Source organism: Eurypyga helias, unplaced genomic scaffold, assembly GCF_000690775.1.
Source record: "Eurypyga helias isolate BGI_N326 unplaced genomic scaffold, ASM69077v1 scaffold18125, whole genome shotgun sequence".
NCBI classification, from domain to species: Eukaryota; Metazoa; Chordata; class Aves; order Eurypygiformes; family Eurypygidae; genus Eurypyga; species Eurypyga helias.
The window spans coordinates 1-24835 of NW_010252259.1; the positions used below are offsets into that span (position 1 = coordinate 1).

The 24835-nt window shown below is 40.0% G+C and overlaps 2 protein-coding genes across 2 annotated transcripts; one reads left to right on the forward strand and one right to left on the reverse strand.

Moving 5' to 3' along the window:
* Positions 1-1040: 1040 nt before the first annotated feature.
* On the forward strand, positions 1041-24685 carry RTFDC1 (replication termination factor 2 domain containing 1). The gene is made up of 8 exons (XM_010152314.1): positions 1041-1131; positions 1235-1328; positions 1501-1640; positions 2939-3017; positions 18450-18563; positions 21582-21636; positions 21724-21816; positions 24307-24685. The coding sequence occupies exons 1-8, from the start codon at positions 1082-1084 to the stop codon at positions 24486-24488; spliced, it is 807 nt and encodes a 268-aa protein (XP_010150616.1). The 5' UTR covers positions 1041-1081; the 3' UTR covers positions 24489-24685.
* GCNT7 (glucosaminyl (N-acetyl) transferase family member 7) lies at positions 8387-11100 on the reverse strand. Its single transcript, XM_010152313.1, has 3 exons — positions 10075-11100; positions 9515-9610; positions 8387-8613 (listed from the first exon to the last, which is right to left on the reverse strand). Exons 1-3 carry the CDS (start codon positions 11048-11050, stop codon positions 8387-8389), a joined length of 1299 nt encoding a protein of 432 aa, XP_010150615.1. The 5' UTR covers positions 11051-11100.
* Positions 24686-24835: the final 150 nt, after the last annotated feature.

Here is a 24835-nt window from a genome sequence, read left to right on the forward strand (position 1 = left end):
AGCGAGGCCTCACGGAAGCCTGGTCAGCCCTGCCCGTCCCGGGCTGGCTGCGAGCCGGGCATGGCTCCCCTGGGGCTGGCAGGGGGGGGGAGAGCCCTCTCCTGCACGCCCTGGGCCGGTCTGCGGGTACCGCCTCGGGGTGACTGTCTGCGGCGCTAGTGACAGCTGCAGTAAAGATCGCTTTGTCGTCTGGAGGGCTTTTGGGACATAAGTCATTCTGCTGAATGCATGGGGTTTAGGGGCCTCCTTCACCTAGGTGTCTGCTGGTAACAGATCATTTAATAGTGTGACCAGGCCATTGACTGCTTCTGCGTTCTGTCTGCTTGCATTCTGAATGTTGCTTGGACTCTCTTTTTAGAATGTTTTAGGGTAATGGATATACAGTGGCATCACGTGTGGATAAGTGGATGAAGACTGGGAAAAATTCTCACAACAAGTGGCAAAAAACTTTGGCAAATTACACTTGCTGATGTAAAATAAGTAAATAAAATCCACTTCTTCCACACACCTGACTATCAGAGTAGCTGTTAGCCTCGACCTTTATTTTATGGCCTAATGTGCCATAAGATTCCTGTTTTTAGACTGGAGTGTCTAGTAGCATCCTGGCATCCCCATATTTGGTCTTCTTGTTACCTTGTTGCTTGCAAGGAGTGGAACTGGTAGTTGACCCCAGCAAGGGTGAGGTGTAGAACTAGAGAGAAGAGGGTAGTGGAGAATATGTGAAGAGCAAAAAAGGATAAAGAGGGAAGGGGACAGATGGAAGTGACCAAAAATAATAAATCTGGGTTAGAGTTAGGAAGATAGATCCCAAGGTGCAGAAGTGTGTTCAATAGGTAGAGATAGACACGCAAAACTGGTCATGAATTTTGCTAAAAGGTTTTGCTAAAGTTATTTTCGGGAATGGCTTTGAATGCAGAAAGTAGGTTTGGCAAGATATCTGGGGATTTGATTAATGCTTTGAGTATTACTTGATTCTATGTTTAAATAATTTATAAATAAAAGCTATTTTAAAATCATAAGTATTTTTCTTCTTCAGGTTGACAAAAATGCTGAGTTGGTGGCAAGGTGGTTCTACTGTGCTATGAGTCAAGAGAAGTTATGTCGACCAATTGTAGCCTGTGAGCTAGGCAGGTATGAGTGTTTCCATATAGACCACGATACTAAGAGGTCCTAATTTATGAATAAAAGAATGTTATGAGACTCAAACATTACTACTAAAAATTTTATGTTACAGGTTGTATAATAAGGATGCCATCATTGAATATTTGCTGGACAAGTCAGCTGACAAAATTCCTTTGGAAGCTGCATCACATATCAAGAGCATTAAGGTAAACAGCTTGTGTCTAATGTTAAAGAATACCATGAAAGTTGAAAAAGGCTATAAAACCTCAGTTTGCTTGTGTGTTAAAAATAGTAAACCACAGTGAAAAAAGTCTTAGGGAATGTTATGGCTCAAAAATCATTAGTAAACCGCTTAAGGCTTGCATTTTTGTTTTGCAGAATGTAACTGAACTAAACCTCGCGGATAATCCAGCTTGGAGTGGTGATAAAGAGAGTATCAAAGGTGACAAGTATGATGACATGCAGTCTGCACGCTTTATATGCCCTGTGGTGGGACTGGAAATGAATGGAAAACATAGGTCAGTAAGTTTCTGGATTTTGTTTTTTCTAGACAAACTTCTAGTGGGCACTTGCTAAACTGCATATAGGGCAGGTAAAAATGTTTGATCAATAATGTTGCAACTCATATATTTAAGCCTTTGTGGGGAAAATTTGTCCTCTTGTCAGAAGGAGAGAGTTCAGGAGACTATACTGAGTGTCCTTTTGTTTCATGTTCATGAGAACAGACGAAAAAAATCCTTTTCTGAATGAATTTTTGCGTATAATAAAGGAATAGAGGTTAATGTTTGTAGAGAAGTGAATAAAAGTTGTCTGTGGACTCAGTCATAGGAGATTGGTACAGGCATGCAGAGGGAGGTCAGATGAGATCTCCCTTTGTGTCACATTAAGCCATTCAACCTTTCCCTGTGTTAGGATCCGAGTGGGGGTGGTTGGTAGGTCTGTTCCAATCCTGCAATGGCATCTGGTATTTCATGGGTTGAGGAAAAACATTTCCTTGCATCCTGATTTGGGCAAATTGGAAATTTCTTTTTCTGACGAGTGAGAAGAGGTTGTATTGACAGCTTGATAGCTGCAAAGTATGTTTTCCTCCAGAGAGTGATTAGCCAGGTAGAATTAAAGAGAGAACCTGAAAAGTAAACCCATTTTTACCAGAGCCGCCTTAGTATGTTTAAGTTCAGTTGAGGGTGATAGAGAGGAAAGGATTAACAGTAGCTCTCAGGAAGGGGAGATCACATGAACTGTGTGTGTGATTGCTTCACTCAGTCTGTCTTCCCTGTGGACAGGAGAGAGACAGGAGAACAGGCCTTGGCTAGGTCACTTGTGACAGCTTTGCTGGAGAGCTCCAGTCAGAGTGAGTGAAACCAGGAAGCTTGGTGGAAAGTGGAACCATTCAAATAGTGCAGCTTTGTAGTGAACCAGATTGTGGTGATGATTCAGAGAAGCCTGTGTAGACCTATACCAAATGTACAAAAACATCTTAAGAGCATCTGTTTTACTGAGATCCCCTTGAGAGATTGTCATAAACGCATGCTGAATTGTACCAAGAATGAAATAATGAAATGCCAAAAATGTGTTGTGGTTTAATGTATTTATATGTTTAATCTATTTTTCATTCATTTCTTACATTATGTAAGTTAATGAGCGCCTACTTAAAGGTGCTGATACCTTGGTTAGCTGCAAGAATTTGTAAAGAGCAAGCTAACTGTGTCCTGCTGGTCCGCTGCAGTATTGTTTCTGTGTGAAATAGCACTGCAGGTACATCTGTAAGACACAGGGTTTCTTCAGAACAATCATATGTCTTGTCTTTTCTTTGAAGGTTTTGCTTCTTGAGAAATTGTGGCTGTGTGTTCTCTGAACGTGCTCTCAAAGAAATTAAATCAGAAGTTTGTCACAAGGTGAGTTTTTCTTAACCTTTCATGCCGTGTCATATAACATCCACAGACATCTATAGATGCACACAATTGCATTCACATCTGCTGTTGCAAGGTGGTTTTATCTGAATATGCAAATTGCAGTTGAACTTGTAAAAGTTCTGGTTTATGGTGGCCTGAAGTAATCCTAGATGGCCTTATTTAATAAAAATATCTTTCTAAGTAGTTGTAAAAATGAATATTTTTGTTCTCAGAAACAGTTTGATTTTGCAGTAACTACTTCAGAAATTCTATTTTTTTCAAATATTTGTTTATAATTTTAATTTTCAAAAGAGTGAATGGTTTTTGGCTTGAGGTGTTGGGTATGTGGTTTGGTTTGTTTGTGTGTTTTTATTTTTCCTGAATGCATGTGATTTGTTTTATCAGTGTCCACTCTGTGTGTAAACTGATTATGTTTCCAGGTTACATTTGATACCTGTATTTTTAAAGGACACTTGCTGTTGCCTTTTTGGGGAGGGAGTGGGCTACTCTTCATAGAATTTTCATCAGTTACAGGAATTATTATAGATAATACTGGCTGCATTTCATTTTACAATGCTGGTTTGATCTCCTATCAGTTTCTTTGTAGCTGGAGGTAATGATAAAAGTTGCAAATACTGTCTTTTTTCATATTCCTGATTTTATTACCAGTGACGTTTGTGGTGATAGTTGCCACAGGTAGACAGTTACTTTTCGGCAGACACCCTGATAAAACATACAGTATATTTGTACTAAACAAGGCCTGTCAAGGAAAAATTCTTTCAGTAAGCTGTTGCAGGTGATGTGGAATATTGTTAGGATTAGCCTCATATTGCTGCATTTGGTGCAAGCTTTCTTCTAGAATGCCATTTTAGTCCTAATGACACTGCTTTCCTGTTGGCAGATATGAATTTATTTTAATGAGGGTTTTTGTATCTAAATTTTTGTTGATAGATGGATGTAACTTGACTAGTAAATGCAGGAATGAGATGTTTTATCCATGCTTCGGCTGGTCTGATAATTTTACAGGAACTGAATGAATCCTGTTTGTTTTCTGGATTTTTTTAATAATCAGTATTTATCATAGCCTCATGTTTGCATGCAACTGCTTTCATATACATGTGAATTCTTCACAGTATTCAGAAGGATGCTTCTAGAAATAATGGGGTGGATATAATATAATCTAGTCTGTCATCTTTTCATTATTGGGTTTTGGTGCACAAAGACAGTGGTACCCAGCTGGGAGAACGTGTTTGAGTCCATACTTCCTTTGATTAGGGTCAAAGAGTGATATAAATTGATAATGTTCTCATTCTATATTCAGAATCAAGAAGGACCATGAGTTTTCTAAATAGGAACTTGGGGAACTGGTTGCTAACAGTTTGTTTATAGCCAAAGCACTAATTAGCAGCAATTCCCCAGCACTTTCTAGCTTTATGCAGCGGTGGGGCATATAGTAAGATGAACTAGAACTAATGAAGAAGAAAAAAAAAATGAAGTGTTGTGTATTGTTTACGTATGCTAGGATTAGAGATTTTTTTTAATTAATAAATAGAATCCTCTTCTAATACAAATCTTTGAAAATGCAAAAAACATTTGGAGTACAGAATGTTTGAATGTTGTGGACTGCCATACATATGTTTCTACTGGTGCTAACTGCTGTACTTCAAGAATTACGGTATGTTTTAACTGAAATCCAACTTACAGGATCCATGCAGGCCACAGCACTTTTTCCTTTTCCGTGGCCTTGCCACCTCCTGTCTGCCAGTATGTGCCCAGATGTCCGGCCCTGTGTGCCCCAGCCACGTCTTGGAGTGTGGAGGCATTTTTAGCTGACTTTGGACAGTGACATGACAGTAATTTAAAAAGAATAATCCTGTACGTGCTTGTTTACACTGTGCATTCAGTCTCTCTTCAGCTAGCAGAATCTGTGCTTTCACTTCATCTCAGGGGCTGAGGTGTAGAGCATAACGTAAACCGGAGAAATGTCAGTCTAGGGGCTGTGTGGCATTTCTCTTCCCACTACTGTCAAATTCAAGAAAGCTCTTTCAAAACAAGCTATTCTTGTGTATTAATGTCACCTGTGAGGCTGCAGAGCAGTCTTGGTAGTCTGCTAAATTGTAAACAGCAAGTTTCCCAAAGGACTTTGTCAAGCAGGTGCTGTAGTGATGCGGTGAAAGCATACAGCAGAGAATACAGGTATCCAGTAGCCCAAACAACAGTTCTGCCATCCTGACCTTCATGCTCGTATGCTTCAAACCAAATAATCTGAAATACAGAATGGACGTGTATTTACTTACATGCTACAAGATACCACAAAACATTGTGCTTCATGAAACCGTAGGAATTTACTTTCCTGTGCTCAGAGCAGAGGATTGCTTCCTTTCCAGGCATTCTGGCTTGGCTCGCGGGAATGTTTACCACTTTGTGCTGTGTCCCGCAGGCAGTTGTCCCACTGCTTGGTTTTCTTCTCAGTTCTGTGGCAGCTCATACGAGACAGAGAGCAATCTGTTTGTCCAGTGGGATGCAGATCACAGAATAATTGTCCAGAAAAAATTGAACACGTGTGCAGATTTTTGTCCAATTCCAGAAAATGGAAAACCCCAAGATGGAGAATTCAACATTCCTTGGTTTGTCTCGGCAGTACTTGATGCAGTACTAGATTTGAAAGGCTTTGTGGAGTCTAGGTACAGGGAGGATGAAGGAGTCTTTCTATCAGAGTTGTCATTCAAAAAATACTGTATTTTGCCTCGACAAAAACTTTATGTGAAGAGCAGATAGCATTAAATAGATATATTTATCTGCTTTTAGTGAATTGTTAAAAAGACTATATTGGTACTAGGGAAGAAGGGGCAGGAACGTGAGAGGAAACTCACGGATGGAGGACTTTTACTAAGGCATCTATAATTAGTGTGTGAGGACTTTTTCTAAGGGACTTACCTGCCTTGGAAGTAAACTGTTCTTTCTTGCTTCACATCTTAAGTAGCAATATACTTAAGGATTCACATTAAAAAATAACATTAAAATGCGAAAGCTCTAAAGCAAACAGACAGACACTGTAGCAGTGTTGAGAGAGAGAGATCGACTCTTCTTGGAAAATGCTTGCAACTGTCTTGCTAAAATAGAAAACAGTGATTTTCCTGGATTGACATGGGTAAAGTCACACCTAAATTGTATTCTAACAGGGGGTTTGTGCAGATTTTTTTTTTCCCCAGTTTGACTGGTTCAGTTTCTACAAAACAAGCCCATGTTACATAGTGCCTTTGAATTTATCCTTTTAATTCAATTCGGAAGTGAGACATGATAATTGTTCTGTGTGGTGGTGATGAAAGGTGAAAAGTAAACACTGGATTTGCTGTAATGACAGTAACAAGAAACATTCTGTTCACGTTTTAAAAGATTGCATGGAGTGGATAAATGCTGGCAGTACCCTACAGTGGATTGGACGTGGCTTGGAGAGAAATTAATTATGGATATTGCTATGATTAGTATATACCAGAGACCCATTGGCTTCAGTAATGATTTTCAGAGGGACTGTCAACCAGGACATTGTGAACATGCTGCATGGTGGGGTTTTTTTGCTCTTTGTTTGTTTTTTCTTTATTTCCCTCCATAAAAAAGCATCTCCAGCAATATTTAGCCACAAGATTATACACGAAGCTGGGTACAGACCTTTGGGTCAAGTTTATAAGTTTCTGTAAATAAATAGGAACCAGATGGTTTTTCCTTAGGTTAAAAGATCATTTGAAAGAAATCATGTTTGCAAGAAACTTGTGTGGGAAAATGAGCAGTACAGTTCCAGGAACCTTTGAATAAGATTGCTGTAAGAAACATCTGTGTTCTATTGTTGGGTCATATGTCGATTGATTTGAATTTTTGAGGAAAATTCTTAATCTGTAAGTCAGTTTTCCTGTAAAAACAGTGATATTTTGGGTGCATATTGAAGCTTAGGTCTAAACTGCTCCTAGGCATTTATTTACAATTTGTAGTTTCTAATCAAGTGGGCTTATAAGTAAAAGTGTATTGTATCAGTTCCCATCAGAGCTCATGCAAAATAATTGGGGCTTGATTGGGATTTACTAGAATGAAACTTTTGGCTGCATTCTTGCCAAAATACTTCTGCGGGAGGATGAACAGTTTGAAATGACTTCACAGGATGCAGGTTTCTGGTAGTCTCTTTCCATCAGTAGCACCTGACTAAAGACCTTTGGAGACAGAGAGATGGTATTGTAAGACTTTTAATCCCACGGAGGAGTTGTTGTGGGGTATGAAACTTCCCAACCTATAGCCTTGCTTTTTCCTCGTATTCCCAGTCTTTTTGGTAGCACAGTTGAAAGGATTAATTTAGGAGTCCCGAAGAGGAAAGAGCGACTCTTGCCTGGAAAAGGACTGGATCCTTGTTCCTTTTTTTTTTAATTACTGTTCCCTGGTTTTGCCTGTGTTGTGTTGAAAACCACTTTACCTCAGACCTGCAAGTGCTGCATTTGGTCTGCAGAGGGTTTGGGAAAAGTGAGGCTTGTCCTTGCTGCTGCTAGGTGTTACCTCCAATTGCTGCAGACTGTTGCACGGTTCAGGGAAGTTTTCTTTCCCTCAGGCAGGTCCACTGGGATTGAAAGATGGCTTTTCCCTCAGTTTTCCTTTGTTTCCCTGGCCTCAAATTTCCTGTCTCTTTGCCCTAAACTCCTGCAGAGACTCAGAAACAGGGACTTAAAGGTAAACATGCATTGCAGGACCCTTACTACTGCTAGGCACACACCCCCTTTTCTTTAGGAGCAAAGCCTGAGTAGTGTTAGAGTGCTGTTGCCATGCTACGCAATGAAATTAGAGAAGCAGCTGGCCATGGGGGAAAAACCAAAAAAACCCACAAATAAATCCCAGTGAAATGGACTGTGCCTGAAACTGGTTGTCACTTGCTTATCTACAAGCTCTGAAATTTTGGCGTGAACTTCATTATTCAGAAGAATCTATTTCATAAGACATACAGTAGACATGATCTTAGCTTGTGCTCTTTGTATTTTATCTTCATTCAGCCACTGCTTCCATTTTATTATTTTCATACCAGTTAGCCCTTTTTTTGGCTGCAGACATGAAGAATATGTATTTTTCCAGTTACATAAGTAATATAAAGGATTATGAGCTTCCCCTTTGTCTTCAATAAGTTAGATTGACATGTCATTTTCTTTGAGAATTAACCCATTAGCTGGCATTTGTTGCCCTTTATCGTACTGTAATAAATAAAACCTGTTTATTTCACTGTCAGACTGGTAGCGCAGTACTGTGCTTGCCCTCATGCTGTAACACAGAGTGAAGCCAACGGCTAAAAATGTAATGGTTTCTATCAGTATTTTGGACACTTGTTTAGATGTTAGTTAAGCTCAAACATTAAGCTTCATGTTGAAGTAGTTGTCTGCCTGAAAACGCCAGTGGTCTTCAATTGGGACTTCTGCCTGGTGCAGGACTTTAAGCCTGTAGCGTCTCTCCAGGCAGTCCATGACAAGAGGGTATGTTGCAGACTCGAATTTGTTGGCAAACAAATGAGGTGACTCAATAATCCACTGCAAATCCCCTAGTCCATAGACACAAATGTCTCTGATGTAATGTCCTGCAAAGGTAAATTGAAGGTATTTATATAATATTGTATTCAATTACGTAATTGAAGCAGCAGAAAGCTGAGCAGAATAATTTTTTAAAATAGTTCACTCTATAGTGGACAAAAATGACCTTTTGACTTCACATAGAGCCATCACTGAAATGTATCTAGAACACATGGCTAGGTTTCAAACATCATAAGCCGGGGTTTGGGTTTGTATTTTATACAAACGGATAGAGGTCATCTCCAGCTGCTTCACTGACGTGTTGCTCTGATTAATACTGTCTTGTTGTTGAGCATGCTGAGCTCCTCACCTCCTACTTCTGTTCGGATGCCTATTGAATCATGCAGTACTTCACTGTGCCGAGTTACGTATTTTCTTAAAAATTGTGCATGCTTTCTGTGTGGTCAGCACTATTCTCTTTTTATATTTTTGCTGAAATTGATGCGATTTAACCAAACATTGATGTCAGTATCTGACAAACATGCCTGTCAAGTAAACCCCCTACTCTTCACTAAAAACTGATCAGTCAAGTTAATGCATTATTTAACGTAACAGAGGAAGGTAACCAGTTCTACAGAAACTTGCACGCCTAGGCACAGAAATATAAAATACCTGCAGCTCTGTCATTAACCTGTTAAATTATGGAAGCATTGTACTTGGAGGTTGAAAGAAGGGTTGTCAGTGTATGCACACTGTGACAATCTTTGCAAGAACATATCAGAAGCTATTTGGATTGGATGCAGTGGAGTAATTTAGTAGGATGGCTTGCTGTTTTATTTGATACTTCCAAAATAAAATACAGATGGACACTGAGGCACCTTTAATAGCGAGTTTAAAGCTTAATATGTAACTTGCAATGAATGCCAGCCAGTGAATCAAACTTGAGGTCATGGTCAAAATTCGCCTTACCTTTGCAGCCTTTGTGTATGGTCCCTTCCTGATCTTTCCATTTAATGGCTCGTATGTTTCCTTCCCAGTCTGCCTTGGGTGTAGCCCCTGGAGCATCTACAGAACATAAGGTTCTCATAAGATTTCTTTCTAGTTATTACAGGGAAAATTTTCGCTGCTGAAGACTTTTAAAATGTAGCCACCTTAAGTATTTGTTTACAGATATTTACATCATACCAAGTAATTGTTCTCAATTTTATTGCTTTTTTTAATTCCTGGAAAGCATGAGCTTACATAGGAAAAAAATTTACTCCTCTTAATCAACATTTGTGTAGCCTTATAGGTAATGGTCTGCACCACAAGTAATACTTTTCTGGAATCAAGCTTTGTTTCTCAGTTGTCAGATGTGACTGTTTGAAAGGGCGGCATCAAGGCTGAAGAAATGATCATATTTATGCAATGTACCTCCATTAAGTGGTGGTGTTAAGCCCTGAATTGGAGGGGGCTAGCTCTCTGTGTCTTAGACCTTACAATGCTGTTGGTCATGGGGCTATTCACAGTAGAAATAACATAGATCTTACCATTTAAACGATTCAGTGTGACCCAGTAGTGTTCATCCGGACTGTACGTGTCTCTTGACCATTCAAGCAAATCTTTTGCACGTGCATCAGTCAGTGTAAACTCTACAAATTCTTTAGTTAGTATGTAATAGGCACTACCAAAATATATTGTCAAATTATATGGAGGTTTAGCTTTTATATTCTTTGTTGGGTACACGTATGACTTTCCAGATTGTACGTATTCTCTGTAACTAACCTGTGTCCTGTGTTTCATATGAAGTGGTTGGACTACGCCAGGAGTCATATTTTTACCATTCCATTTACTTTTGATGTATTGGATAATGTCTTTGTTTGTTTTAATGGGATAATCTTGACCACATAGATTAATAACATAATTCCACTGAATTTTGGAATGAACTAGATCTCTCATGCAATTAATATCAGCTTGCAATCTTGAAAATCCTGCATAAACAACATTTTCTCTTTTTGAGGAAATGAAAATGTTTTCAAAGCAATTAACGATGTTTTGTACAGCAGCTTTATAATTTTTGGGTGACTTTTCATCAACATGTATGCAGTAAATATTCTGAGGCATGTAAATAGCCCTTAGCAGCTTTACAAACATTTCCAGCTCCTTGTGAATTGTGATAATGTATGCCAGTGAGAAATTTCCTTCTTTATCCGATAGTGGTCTTGTGATAAAATGCAGAGTCTTCAGAACCATGGAGCAGTTGCACGCAGTCTGAACGCAACTGAGTGTTTTGGGTTGGTAGGTATTCTGGCAAAAGTTCGCAATTTTAAAGGCAGCAGTTTTCCCCACAAAAAGAGCTGAACAGAGCTCATCCGGGTAAAAACCACACTCAGCTGTATTTGCATTGAATTTTTGTCTATTTGGCTCTTCAGAAGACATATCCTTAAGGTAGATAAAAGTGTAGATGAACGTACAGACAGCAATGCACACTAAAAATCCTGATTTTGTTGCATCAAGTGGGTTCATCTTTTATATTTCAGATACTGTCTTCTCATCATAGTTTAATTAAGTGTTCAGATTATCTGAAAGAAAAAGTGAGATAAAGAGAGGGAGAGAACTTTTGTGACTACTTTTTTAATAGATGAGATGTTAGTGATGCATATATCAATCTCCAGATTACTCTCTTCCCAGTTAAGAGGGCAAACTGCGTGCGCCCATGGGCACACTCATGCCGCAGCGTGCTCAGCCACGGGAAATGGTACTTGCAGAACCATGAAGCAGTCTGTCTAGGTCAAACAAAATTACCCAAAGAACTCAAAATGGCTTTTTACACTTGATTCCTTGTGCAAGGAGTGCCTAGCCCATTGTACAGAAGTTTCTTCTACTTTGAGGCAGTGTGTTTGCCAGTAGGTGGGTCTGATGCCATAGGTTGGTTAAGGTGTAGAACAGGGGAGAAGTGTGGGCAGTGTATGCTAAGGGATGGCTGTTGCTGAGATTTCCTTAAGGCCTGAGAAACCTTAAGTTGTGCTGGAGGACCAGAATTCAGCAAATTAAATCAGCAGAAAATTTATTAAATAAAGGGAAGAGACTAAAACGTAATCCACAAAATAACACTGGTTTTTATCCTTATAAAGTCAGCAAATGTTTCCTCCTCCCCCTCCATCTTTGTATTAGTGCTTTGGAAAACAGAACATGGGGACAACACACATTTCTTATTTTTAGCATATGTGCATATCCTGAGATAAGTACACTGTGCCAGTTTGAGAATTCAGAGATAACTATGCAATGTACATCAGTATTGGCATAGGAGTTTTTCCATTGTGATTTCTATCTTATGTAATCCTTGCTGAAAAGTCAGAAGAGTGACAGCTGAGCAGTCCTGAAACCCGCAGCAATTCCATTGTGTTTGGTGTAGAACTTCCTAGAGAAAATTCCAGGGTTGGGGGAAGGGTCCATTAACTGCCATTAAGCTTAATAGTTAAATTAAGGAAGATCTCTTTAACATAAAAATAAGAATTAATTTTCTCTTATTTGATGAATTTGTTTTTACAGGTGAACTAGAAATTTTGTTAAATATTTCATGCTTTGCAGCTGTCAACGTCACAACCTGTTTGGTTTTACCTAGGAACAGAGAACAAGCAGATTTTTATAAAGGGAGTGTCTTTATAGGAATGCTGTTGTGGTTAGAGTGCTCTCATTATTAGAAAATTTCTCATTAGAAAGAAGTGGAAAATACTTTTTTAGTGAAAATGCAGTATACATCCTAGAAGCTTAAAAATAAAAGGTGTTGTGGTTAAGGTAGAAAGGAAGCACAGAATTTAAACAGCATTAAGAACACAGAATTTGAACCAAGAGAATGGATAGTCTATATTGCCACAATATAAAAATCTTCTTAGGCTGTTGGGAAAGAATGTATTTATCTTACTGTCCTTACTGGTATGCACTGGATTTCATTCTGGAAGAATGCCTCCGTTCCACTTAGCATTCCAGAAAGTGGAGTTGTGTGTTAGATGGAGGGTTCATCCGTTTTGCTTGCATGTTCTGTCAGCAGTGTGCTCAGTCTGTGTTGGATGCATAGGCCAAATGGAAATGGTAGGAAATCAGGTCCCAGAAGAGTATTTTTCTCTTCAGGGTTCCTAAGGGATACATTTACTGGGTAAACAAGCTTGAGGTGAGTCTTTCATCCATTTGAACAAAGAACTAAAGCAAATCAAATCCATGTCAACCTTTCAGTGTGGCGTGGAAAGGAGGAGAAAAGGGACACCACTGAAGGGTGAAAAACAGGATTTTTGCAGTAAAAATGAAATATGCTGGTGCTGTAGCCTGCTACCTGAGAATAGATTTGCATAAGGGCCATCCTGCACCCAATAGCAGAATTTGGGGAGAGGAAGTGTCTGTTAGGGAAGCACTGATTTTTGTGGGCCTCGAGTCAGAAAAAATCCTGTTTTATTCCGAGTGAATAATTCCAGGAGAAGCATTGAGGATGCTCTGAATTCAGTGAATGCGATGAGATCCCTATGGTGTGCCAGGGAAGGTTCATTCTGGACATAAGAACCACACTGAAGATTCTGGGCAGCCAAGTATTTGGAACTTCACACCTGCTTAGAATAGAGAACTTCTGTACAGAATGAGTGCGCTCGTCAGTTTTTTTTTCCTTAAATACATCTGTGTAGACAGGCTGCAAAGGATAGTTCCCTAGGGAGCTTTTATTTTACATTTTTATTACCCTCAAACAATAGCTTCCAGGGATGTTTCGGGTTGTTAAGTGTTTACTGTGGATTTTTTGCTGTTGAACTGCTTGGCATCTACAAGTGATATATTTTGTGGCAGCATAAAAGTACACCAAAAAAAGTATACCCCATCCTCAGGTAAGAAGAAACAATTCCTTCTCCAGTGTTAATGTGTTTCTGGGGAATGACTACATGATGAAGCCTTGCCTATGATAACAGAATTTGACATCTTTCATCCTCAAAGGATATTATAAAATTGGAAGCTTTGGCTTTCTGCTGGTGTTTTAGCAGATTGAGAGCTAGACTTGCAGCTGTTAGACCCATTGTGTTTTGTGCTACCGTATTTCCTCCTGCTCTTGAAGAGCAAAATATGGTAGTGCTGAGAAGACCCACTGCAGACGTAACCCAGGCTGTGCCTGTCTCGCCCTTTCGTTTTATTACGCAAGAGTGCAATTACAGGTATTTATTTTTAGAAGTTCTCTCTGAAACTCAACCTTTTCTATGTTATGCATGAGTCTGGAGGATGAAGTTGTCTTCACTTTTAAAAGTGCCCAGAGTAGTGTTTGACATTCCTCAAAAAACAGCCTATTTGGAGGGATTTTCCAGCACCTTTGTGACTGCTTCTATGGATATTACTTAGCAGAAAATTGTTTTGTTAGCCTAAGCTCCTCCATCTCAGTTAAAAAGGTGAACTCTAGAGAAAAGTGGAATTATGTTTATGCCTGAAAATAAGCCCGTGAAATGAAGACCCCGTTAGCTACATACTTTGCTGCCCATTTTATAGTAATGGCTCATTGTACGGTTCATTGTTTCTTCCTACCATGGGATTTGGGACTACATCGTTGCACCTCTAAATATCCTGTTTTGTCTGTACTCTTTGTATTTCCCTAATATTAATGTTTAGATAAAATTTAGTTCATATGACTTCATAATTCAGTGAAGCAAATGACCTGGAAATACTGAGTCTTCTAATAAAATGGTTAAAACTCCTCATTTCCAAATATTTTTATGTCTGTCTGAAGGGTGTTTATGCAGGCATTACTGTAGGCGTTTTATAAGTGAATATACTCAATCCTCTGAAAACCTGATGTTAAAATCAGCGCTTTTAGTGGCTGTTTCCTTTGCTTTGCTTTTGCCTTAAGGCTGGGCAAGTATGCTCCATCTGCTTCCGTGCTGTGACGCACATCCAGTAAAGGAGAAAAATTCTTCATTAAGCCCAGTTAATACTGCCTTAGAAATTTTAAACCATTCTTACTTTAAAATACTGCTGATAAATATTAAACATTTATGGAGGTTTACCTGTATAACGTTGCTTTTACTGTTTTCCTATTGGTTTTGGTGGGTTTTTTTTCTTGCGTAGCGTTTTTGACCTCATAATTTAAAAGAAATACTGTGAGAGCTATTTAAACCATTAAGTTACAGGGCTGTAAAAAATTTAAGTTGCTTGCAACAGAGCCTAACAAGTACTCAAAATTTTTGTGATTTTTATGATCCAAACAACACTAGCAGTAGTGACCTCCACCCTCCTCTACATCCGTGACGAAGTAAAAACCAAAAAATTATAACCCTTAATGCAGATTTGGGTGTTTTTCAAAGTGAAATGGTCTTTCTGAAGTGAAAATATTTGTCACCTTGCAAAAATTAAAACATTTTGTGTTTTAATAAAGGAAAAGCAAAACCTTGAAGTCCTATGATCTTAATTTATTCAGCCTTACCTTGCAGATAATTAGCCAGGAGACGGTAGCATAATAAAAATAAAGCGTCCCGTTGTCCTTCAGCAGCATTCAGGCAGCATTCTTCATTCTGTCCTTGTGTGGAGATCTCACCTAAGTGAAAGGGGGTAAACATTAACGCAGTGGTTTCATTTAAGACTTCATCTGGTTTCCGCAGTGCTTAGCATATTTATTCTGCACTAATGCTGTTTGGCTTCAGAAATGCCCTCTGCTTCACCATCATGAGAGAAAACTTGAGCTTCTCCAAATTTCTGTTGCTGCTCATTCTGAGACAGCCTTTAAAGGACTGAAATCAGGCTTTCAAATATGCAGAGTACATTGCTGATGCTTATAAATAGTATTGCTTTACCTCGGAGGCTTTAACCTCGGCACTGCTAACCCAGCGTGCTGGATGATGGAAAGGAAAGAACCCTCTTCTCCTCCTCCTTCTCCTCCCCCAGTTCTTAACTGTTTGCCTGCTGAAACTTTCCAATTTGCAGCTCATACGTATAGCAAAGTATTGCCTCTGGTCATTTACAGTAGCTGGAAGCTCATAATAAAGGAAATACCTCCTTCCAAAACTGATTGTTTACTGCGTTACTGCTTTTCTACAGGTTCTTGGGGTTTTTAGTAAGTGAAAAGTTAACAGCTTAAATTTACTGGAATTAGGAATTTGGGGTTCTAGAAATGAGTAAGGAGGCTGGTGTATTTTGGACACATTCAGATAAAAATAGCATGTTTGGTTAGAAACAGTGAGAAAAACTCAGAGTAAAAGAACCACAGCTGCAGGTACAGCAGATGCACAGGTGTCGTTGGCTGTAAGGAAACCTGTACCGTCCAAGCAGAAAACACTGTTTTTGTAGTAGGTGCTTCAATTTCTGTGAATTGGTAGGTAGGAGACTTTCCACTCTTCCCAAGTTACCATTCACTCTTTGCCCCACTGTATGTGTTTGTATATGTAGTGGCAATGTCAAAATTGTGTTCCTCAAATCTTATACTCCTGAACTCCTAATGAAAAAAAAAAAAGGAATATCTCTCTTAAAACATGTTTTTAGTTAACTCTTACAGAGATAATCATCACCTTGTGTGGCTGGTAAATGAACAATGATAAAGGTCTTCATTATTCAAAAAAGTAATTTCACTGTTTCTGTTTAAAAGATGATATTTATGCCTAAGCTCCTATGTCTCTTACAGCTCATAGTACCTCTATTGCTCTTATCATTTTAAGTCTTTGTGTTGGTTTTGGGTTTTTGTACAGTTGATTTTTGTGTGTGTATGTATATACACGGGATACGTAGGGTATGTAAATTTGTGAGTATCAGACTTCGAAGACTTTCTGGTCATACCTGGACATACCTTTAAATCATTCCTTGATGCAGGCACGTTAAGCCATTTAGATATAAACACTTTTGAACATGCTTTTATAATTGGACCCTGAAAGGGATTTTGGACAAAAAACATACTGCTTGTGCAGCATCATCTTCAGTTAACATCCCACTCTTCTTCAATTACAGATTGAATCTCGCATGCAGATCTGAGAGATGCTGTTGTAATGCTTTTGCTCCTTTCAGAACAGTTTTCGTGTTCAGTCTCATTTAGGAATGTCTTCTATTTGAGGTGCTGTAAAAACATCAAGGAACTACAGCAAGTACCTTCAGATGTATTTAAAGTCGCAATATAAGCAAAGTACAGGAGGGGAGACCCTGTGACACCACAAAACATCTGTCCCAGAATACCTTAATTTCAAGGAACAATCTTTCTGAATTTGCAAAACTGAAATTTCTTTCTGCTTTTTATCTCAGCATTTCAAAATGTTGAGATAAAAATCTTTCATTTTTGCATGAAGGGATAAGTGAGCTTTTTAAAAATCAGAATTCAAGCTTTGTGTCCAGCAGCACCGACACTTAAAAAGGTTTGCACACGTATGATGCAACAACACGTCATACCTGCTGGTGTTAGTGAAACCTGGGGAGTTGGTTCCGTGTCTATAACCTGCTGTACTTAAAATGTGTTTGGAACGGTACGGACCTGCAGGAAATACCTGTTTTAGTGAATGGAAAGAGAACACTCTCTTTATTTCCCTTTTCCTTGTAAATATTTTTTATTTTAGAACAGTTCCACCTGTGTTTTCCAGATGGGAACTAGGATTTGCTTGCTTTTTCAAAATGAAACATTAATTGCAATTAAGAGTCCTTTGGCATGACTTTTACTTGGAGGAAATGTCCACTTATTCTTGCATGCTTAACAGGTTATGGTTTTTAAAAAATGATTGCAACAATTACTTTTTAAATGAGTAGCCCATAGGAAGGTACTGGTCTTCCATGCTGTATTTGGAAAAACACCCCACTAGAAATGGATGTGTGAGGCTGCTTTAGAACTGAGACAACCGCCAGGCGCTCCTGCCTGGGTGTGGGGACCGATTGTCTGTCTTGGTTTTCTAGAGTTCTCGCTCCAAGTGTCTGAGATCATACCAAGCTGGTGTTTCTAACACTGGCTCATTGAGTAGCAATGGAAAAATCTGGGCTACTCACCCATTTCTTGTGTGTGACTTAGTATTCTGCCTGTCTGACTTAATATGCTTTGCTGTAACCCTTGCTTCTCCTTCGTAACATCTCTGAGCACTTTTCAAACTGTTCACCACTTGAGCAGTCAAAATCAAAGCACTGTCTGTGTGTCCTTTCATTTGTTTAACTCCTGCTGGAAATACACGAGTGACCTTTCTAAACCTTTGTTTAGAAAACAAGAGTAATGACAAAATCAGGATTACAAACTAATCTTGGAGATTAACAGAGAGCTGCTGGATTTAACAAAACCACAAAAAGGAAAACGGAGCTCTTAGAAAAGGAGACATTGCAGTCAGTGTGCTGGCTTCACCAGATGATTGCAAACGTGTGCAGTGAAACGTCTGTGTCTTAACCAGAAAACAAACACCAAATTGCATGAAGCACATCACGGGCATCACCCCGATCCATTTATAAATATACTTTGAAAATATGTAGTGTTTAATAAAGCAGATGAAGGACGATGAGAAGGCAAGGCTGGGTCTATGAATAATGCTGCTTTTATGGCCCCTTTTTATTCCCATAGTCATTTAAAAAAAAAATTAAAAAAGGTAATCATATTTCTGAAATTCTTCTAGAGTTCGCTGCACAGATTGATATGTGAGCTGCTTTTAAATGTGCTTATTGAAAGCTCACAATCTACTGTCAGATGAGTATTCTCCTTTTTGTGAAGAGGCATGCTGTCAATCAGTCTTATTTTTCTCAGTGGTAAAAACTAAGATTCTCCCTTTGACAGTTGAGGGAGGGAAGATGTATTAGACTGCATTACAAGAGCAAGAACTGTTGGAAAAGACACAGTGGGGAGGGGGAGGTTTGGAGAGCTCCTTGGAGAACTTAAACACTATTAATTCTAGCAAAGATTCAACAGCTTAAAGATCTTCAAAAAATACTGGTTTTGTCTGTTTTGTTTTTTCTCCTGAAGTGTGGCGTTCCCTTTCAAGAAGAAGATGTGATTATCCTCAATGGTAATAAAGAAGATGTGGAAGTGTTGAAGAAAAGAATGGAGGATAGAAGACTTAAAAGTAAATTAGAAAAGGTAATCTTTGTACGTTGTTTAAAACAAAATGGAAAGAGTTCTTGGCTGTAATGCAATCTGCTCTTAGATCACATAGCTTTAGCTGGAGGATTTACTCACTAAGCTGTGTTGGACTTTGGTGCTACCTGTGAAGTAATGAGACTGTGTGCATAGTTTGCTGATAGCATATTGAAGTTGTACGTACTGAAACTTTTGGCGAGCAGGCAGCGCGTAGCGCTCTGCAAATCAGAGAGGTCAATGCTGTGAGTGAGACGGACAGCATGCCTGCTGGACTTAAGGCTTTTCTTGAAACAAAGACCTTGTGTTAGTTAATTCTAGTAACGAGCAAAATCTTCCCTGTATTTCATAGGGTAGTTCCTGATGGCAGGTTATTAGTTTTTTGATCTCTAAGTATCTTCTACTGGCCACACACACAACACATTACTGCGATGTGTAAATTCCTGGTCTGATTCTGTAAGACCTCTGTTTAGAAATTGTCATGTTTTGTGGTTCTTACAGTCCTACATGATTACTGGCTGTGCTAATTCCCACCCTACTGCTGGGGTCTTTGCATTTCTTCTTTTAACCTAACCAGGCAAAATGCCACAGAAATAAAGTTGTGGCAGCTCTACTATATATGCTGCTACCTGTGAAGCAGTAGTTGCTCTGCAGGTCTGTACTGTCAAATGACACTTCTGCATGTGGAACTTTTTTCAGCATTATTTTGTTTCTGAGGTGGCGTAGCTATGCTGGAGGATGACAAAGCAAGCAAAAACTTCAGTTTGACCCAGTCCAGAGTGTGGACAGATTTAGTTGAATCTCAAGAGCCTTGACTCGCTGTTGTCTGAGACTTTAGGTGGAGGTTGATCATCTCACACCTATTGCTGCACCTAGACCATCTAGTTCCAACCCCCCTGCCATGGGCAGGGACCCCTTCCACTAGACCAGGCTGCTCAAAGCCTCATCCGGCCTGGCCTTGGACACTTCCAGGGATGGGGCATCCACAGCTTCTCTGGGCAACCTGTGCCAGTGCCTCACCACCCTCTCCGGGAAGAACTTCTGCCTGATATCTAATCTAAACCTCCCCACTTTCAATTTAAACCCGTTACCCTTTGTCCTGTCACTACAGGCCCTTGTAAAACGTCTCCCCCCAGCTTCCTTGTAGCCCCTTCAGGTACTGGAAAGCTGCAATAAGGTCTCCCTGGAGCCTTCTCTTCTCCAGGCTGAACAAGCCCCATTCTCTCAGCCTGTCCCCATAGCAAAGGTGCTCCAGCCCTCTGACCAACTTCATGGCCCTCCTCTGGACTCGCTCCAAGTGGTCTATATCCTTCTGATGTTGAGGGCTCCACAGCTGGACGCAGCACTCCAGGTGGGGTCTCACCAGAGCAGAGTACAGGGGCAACTTCTGTGCAATAAAGAAGTACCGAAGTCTGCTGAGCAATTCTGTCTTACGGTGTCAGCACAGTCGCTCGTGTGGCAGGCAAAAGGAAATTGCAGGTTGGTCTTTGGGCTCTGTATGCCTTGGATGAATATGCAAATATTTGTGTCTGTTTAGTGGAGGCTTACAGTACAGGCAGGTACAGTATTTGCAAATCTCAGCAGGCCTCTTGCATTTCATCCTGATGTTTTCTGCAACACGGCCTTGCCTTGCTGCACCAGCTGATCTTTGTGCAGCTAGAACTAGTCCTCTCTGCTGTCGCTGGCACCTTCCGCGTGAATCTGAGATCTGTGAGCTCCTGTCCCACCATCAGAAGACAGTTTCTAGTTTGGGTTCCGCTGTTCAGACCTCTCCCTCGGTTCCTTCTTTCAGCTAGGGGAGCAGTCTGAGTGAACCCACTGTATTTGGAGCAGGAAGCACAAACTCCTTTTCTTCATACCCATGGGTTTAAAGAGAAAACGGAGGAACAAGGCAGAACCTAAGGAAGACGCACTAGTATAAAAAAATCACTCAAGCTCAGCTAGGTCCTATGTGCTCATGATGAAATATGTATAATATATATTCATTATGTGTGATGAATATAGATACATATGTTTACAAACACCTCATAATTCGGATGCCAGGTACTGGAAGATAACTTTTCTTGGTAAATCCACCCATAATAACAAAGGTGGAAGCACCCGACGAGGTTTTTCATGTGCACTGGAGAACATTGGGAGAGGCAAGTTTGCTTTTAGAACAGTAAACCTCTGCCACCACCTTCTGGCTAAGCTTTGCAGCAGCATGTGGTGTGGTTTCTTTTTTCCTCGAGCATTAGTCATCTGCTTGACAGCATGGGTTCTCCTAATGTTAATAGCACATTTAAATATATTTATTTTCTTTGCATTTGTGTAGCTTCCTTGAAATATGTACACCATTCTGAACATAGAGAGAGTCATCTTCTGTGATGACATCGCCAGGGACTGTTCTAATACAGCTTCATCTTCAGCTTGGCATTTATGTAATCAAAGCCAGTCATGGGATTCTTGTTGCTCTTGTTTGGGTTTTTGGTGTTTATTCGTCTGGACAAACATAAATTACCTTGGAAAATCTGCTCACCAGATGCTTATGAAAAAATTACATTAACTATTTACATCTTCCCAAGCAATCCTGCAACAAAGGGCCCAGTTATTGAGGGTTAACCCAGGAGAGATTTCTTACTAACTAAATAAAATGAAGTGGGTATGAGATAGAGGGTTATTCTGAAATTGTTACTGAAAACTGTCTTTATTGATTACAGTTAACTCTGTCCTGTTTAATGTCGTGCAATTTACCGCCCTGCCATGTGTCAGATTACCTTGATGATGATAACACACACACCCTGCAAAGTATACAAACAGTTTACTCTCGGCCTGCACGATTTTCTTTAAGGTGCCGTCAAGGTTATTATTTCTCTATATAAAAATAATACCAAAGTGTGGAGCACTTCACATTGTGAAAGGAAGAGTTCCACTGTGTAAGACATAAAGATATACTAAGTGTAGTTGTGTGTCTGTTGAGCACAAGTTGGGAATTGTGTGTCCTTTCAGTACATTACCAGATTTCTGCTTATGTTGTTTCAGAAATCAAAGAAATGTAAGTCAGCAGAATCAGCTTCTCAGCAGGATACCGCTGAAGGTAATGTCACGGCTACAAACTCTGAGGAGCCTTCTGAGTCGTGAAGAAGATTCGTGTGTTCATTTTTTTTTTTTTTCTCTTTCCTAGATTCTCCAGGTCCATCAAAGGCTAAGATTGGAAAGGATGGTGTCAATGCCAGTTCTGGGGAAAAAAGGCAGATTATCTTCACCAAAGGTTCAGGTTGGTGTTTATTCTTTAATCCAAATGTGAACAAATACTTCTGCTTTGAAGAATATTGTAGGAGAGATCCTTCTCTGGTCTCTTTTGTACTAGTAGTTTTCAGAAGCTACCCTCTCACTTCCTTTTCTTATCTTTCTCAGTAATAGAAGGTCAGCACTTGTCAAGGGAGCCATAATGTCGTGGCTCAATTTTGCAAAGAACCCCCTCTTTCAAAAGTCTGTCCTAAAAGGCTGACTTCCTGAGCTGGAGTAGGAAGCTGCCTCAACATGCACAAAGTTCCTTGTTGAATAGAAACTGTAGTCAATTTAACTCTTTCTTAAAACAGAGCTTTGTCTTACAATCTGCAAAATCTGCAAAACTGACCCCTCAGAGAGGGTGCAAGGGCTTCTGTTTATCTGTTTTCCCTTATTTTGCCCTGTTTACCTTTGGTCCATCTGCTGTCCATCATCCTATACTCTGAATAAATAGTCCATGGAGTAGGGACTGGCTTCTTGTTACACTTTCACAAAATACCTAAAACAGCAGGGTCTGTGCGCACGCTCGTGCCTGGCAAATGCTGTAGTGATGCAGATAACTAATACAAGTAATAAATACTTCTTACCACACTGCAGTTTTTTCACTGTGAAAGAAGCCAGATTTGCCTGTTGGTCACCCCAGTATTGCTGTGCTTTGAGTGGGTGGGAACCAACTTGGGTGAATGAAACCAGAGATTCTCATTCCACCGTGACAGTAGTTTGGTATGTCTGTTTTGTGGGCTTGGAGGTAGTGTGAGGAAAATCAGGAGTAGTTCTCCTGAAGGACGAGTGGTCAAAGAATCTGCTGCGGCAGTTTATTTCCTTGAAGTATATTAAAATCTCCCAAGCTGATGACTTGTAGTCCTCCTTTTCAACTGCTCGTCTGCCCTGTGGCACTGGGAGCGATAACTCCGGGATGCACCTGCAGTAGTTGTGCAGCTGCGAGGAAACTTGGCCATCCCTTAGTCCAAAGGACCGTGCCCGCTCTGGATGTAAGATGTGTTATGTTATTTAATGTCTCCAGTTCATTCTGACGTTTTCATGCAGAACCATAAGAACGGGTACGTTTTTCAGGTCAGTCCAGTCTGAGGTTTCTGTGTGAATTGTCCAATTCTGTACATTACAGCCACAGAAAAAGTCAGTATGACTTGTTTGAAGAATCTGAGAACAGGTAAATGATGGACTGTAGAGAAGCTGGGGGAATTTCCCTCAGAACCTCACCCCAACTCTCTGGTTTTATAAAGGATAGGCTTTTAAAAATATTTCATTCCAGATGATTATCATGGCTCTTGGATGTTTAGGAGCCCAGGAATTCTAATGATGTTTCATGTATTTTTATTTTCCAAGAGTGTAAAAGAAAAAAACACATAGAATCACAGAATCATAGAATGGTTAGGGTTGGAAGGGACCTTAAAGATCCTCTAGTTCCAACCCCCTGCCATGGGCAGGGACACCTTTTGACATGTCAGGTCGTTGGTTGATGTTTCTGGCAGCAGTTATCTTGACCAGCAAGAGAGGAAAATAAAGGAGAATCCATGGACTGAGGAATGCCAGTAGCATAGGAATTAATTTGTGAACATGGCGTCCTAAGGTTGCTGGACTTGCAGCACACATACTCATTCTTTCCAATCCAGCGTCGGGTAATTCCTTCCAGACAACTATTGGTGACACTGAAAGGAGCTTTCTGCAAATATAAAAAGGGTCTGGTCTGTGATGATTTAGGATTGCACATACAATTGTGCGTGCTGACATCAGTAAATGGCGTTTTCAGGCAGGCTCCCTACTAGCTATTTACACGTCACTGTGCCCAAGTGAAGGTGCATGTGTGGAGTTTCTGTAGGCTTCTCTGTATTCATTTCTTTGCACGAGGGGCTTGGCAGGTACTTTTTAGAATCCTGGAGAAGATTAAATAGTTGTTAAGAAAGAGGAATTGTTTTTGTAGCAGCAGGTACAGTGCAGGGAGGGAGACGGTATCAGAAACAAAGGGATGGGCATTTTCCTATCCCGGATATGGCCTGATGCAGACCATTGTTACTGGCCATAAACGACTTTGCAGAGAATAAAGGGAGGAGATGGGTTCCCTGGGTACAGTATGTCACAAGTTTAGCTTTTGTCATTTGATAGCTAATTTCTGAACAATACTTGCATGGTGTTTTTCTTAAGCCTAGAGTTCAGAGCCACTTTTCACTCAGAGGAATTCATGGTGTCAATACTGAAATACAGTGCAGGGGGTTTACACAGGCAGAAAGAATTCCTCTCTCCCCAAGACTTCTAAATGCATTTTGAGCATAAATTCTAAAAGCTAGGGACCTTTGCTGTTGAGTACAATTATAGGATATATGTGTGACAGCCCTGAAAAAAGTGTGTATCTCTGTACACATCATTTTGAAACGCTTTCTCCCATCTTTATTTAAATATACTTTTATCAATTGTAAGGTGTTACACATGCTTCATTCTGTTCCTTTTTCTTTACCAGATAATGGAAATTCATCTGTACCAGGAAAAGCCAATAAGGCTGCTTCTGCTACGAAGAGATCCATTGCAGACAGCGAGGAGAAATCTGAGGCATACAAATCTATTTTTACATCACACAGCTCAGCAAAACGTCCAAAGGAAAAGAGTTCCAACTGGGTTACTCACACAGCATACTGTTTCTGAAACAATGATGAGCCTGATTGTAGCATTCATTACTGCCTTCCTTCCCTAAGGCTTTTTCTGTAGACTCTGATACACAACTTCTGCTGCAATCTGATGTTGTCTGGAATTACTCACTTTCTAAGTTGTTTATAAACTTGTGAATAACTAATGAACTTGTGTTAGTGGCAACTTCTCTGAAATAAGGACTAGATCACCAGAACCCAGGTTGTATCAGCAGACCTCACCCTAAAATTATGGATTATTTCCATGAAAATGTGTCTTTTCTCCTGAATGGATGCTGTCATTCGCAGCCACGCTAGCCAGTGTCCTCAGCAGCAGGAGTGAGGCAGAAGGGTCTGTCTGCTGCC

What these genes read in the sequence shown, in the direction of transcription:
- RTFDC1 (XM_010152314.1), top strand. Translation starts at nt 1,082, where the DNA reads ATGAGTCAAGAGAAGTTATGTCGACCAATTGTAGCCTGTGAGCTAGGC. An exon ending in TTAAAAGTAAATTAGAAAAG is followed by an intron (nt 18,564 to 21,581) that starts GTAATCTTTGTA and finishes ATGTTGTTTCAG; the next exon opens with AAATCAAAGAAATGTAAGTC. An exon ending in TATCTTCACCAAAGGTTCAG is followed by an intron (nt 21,817 to 24,306) that starts GTTGGTGTTTAT and finishes TTTCTTTACCAG; the next exon opens with ATAATGGAAATTCATCTGTA.
- GCNT7 (XM_010152313.1), bottom strand. Translation starts at nt 11,050, where the DNA reads ATGAACCCACTTGATGCAACAAAATCAGGATTTTTAGTGTGCATTGCT. An exon ending in CACACTGAATCGTTTAAATG is followed by an intron (nt 9,611 to 10,074) that starts GTAAGATCTATG and finishes TATGTTCTGTAG; the next exon opens with ATGCTCCAGGGGCTACACCC. An exon ending in CATACACAAAGGCTGCAAAG is followed by an intron (nt 8,614 to 9,514) that starts GTAAGGCGAATT and finishes TTACCTTTGCAG; the next exon opens with GACATTACATCAGAGACATT.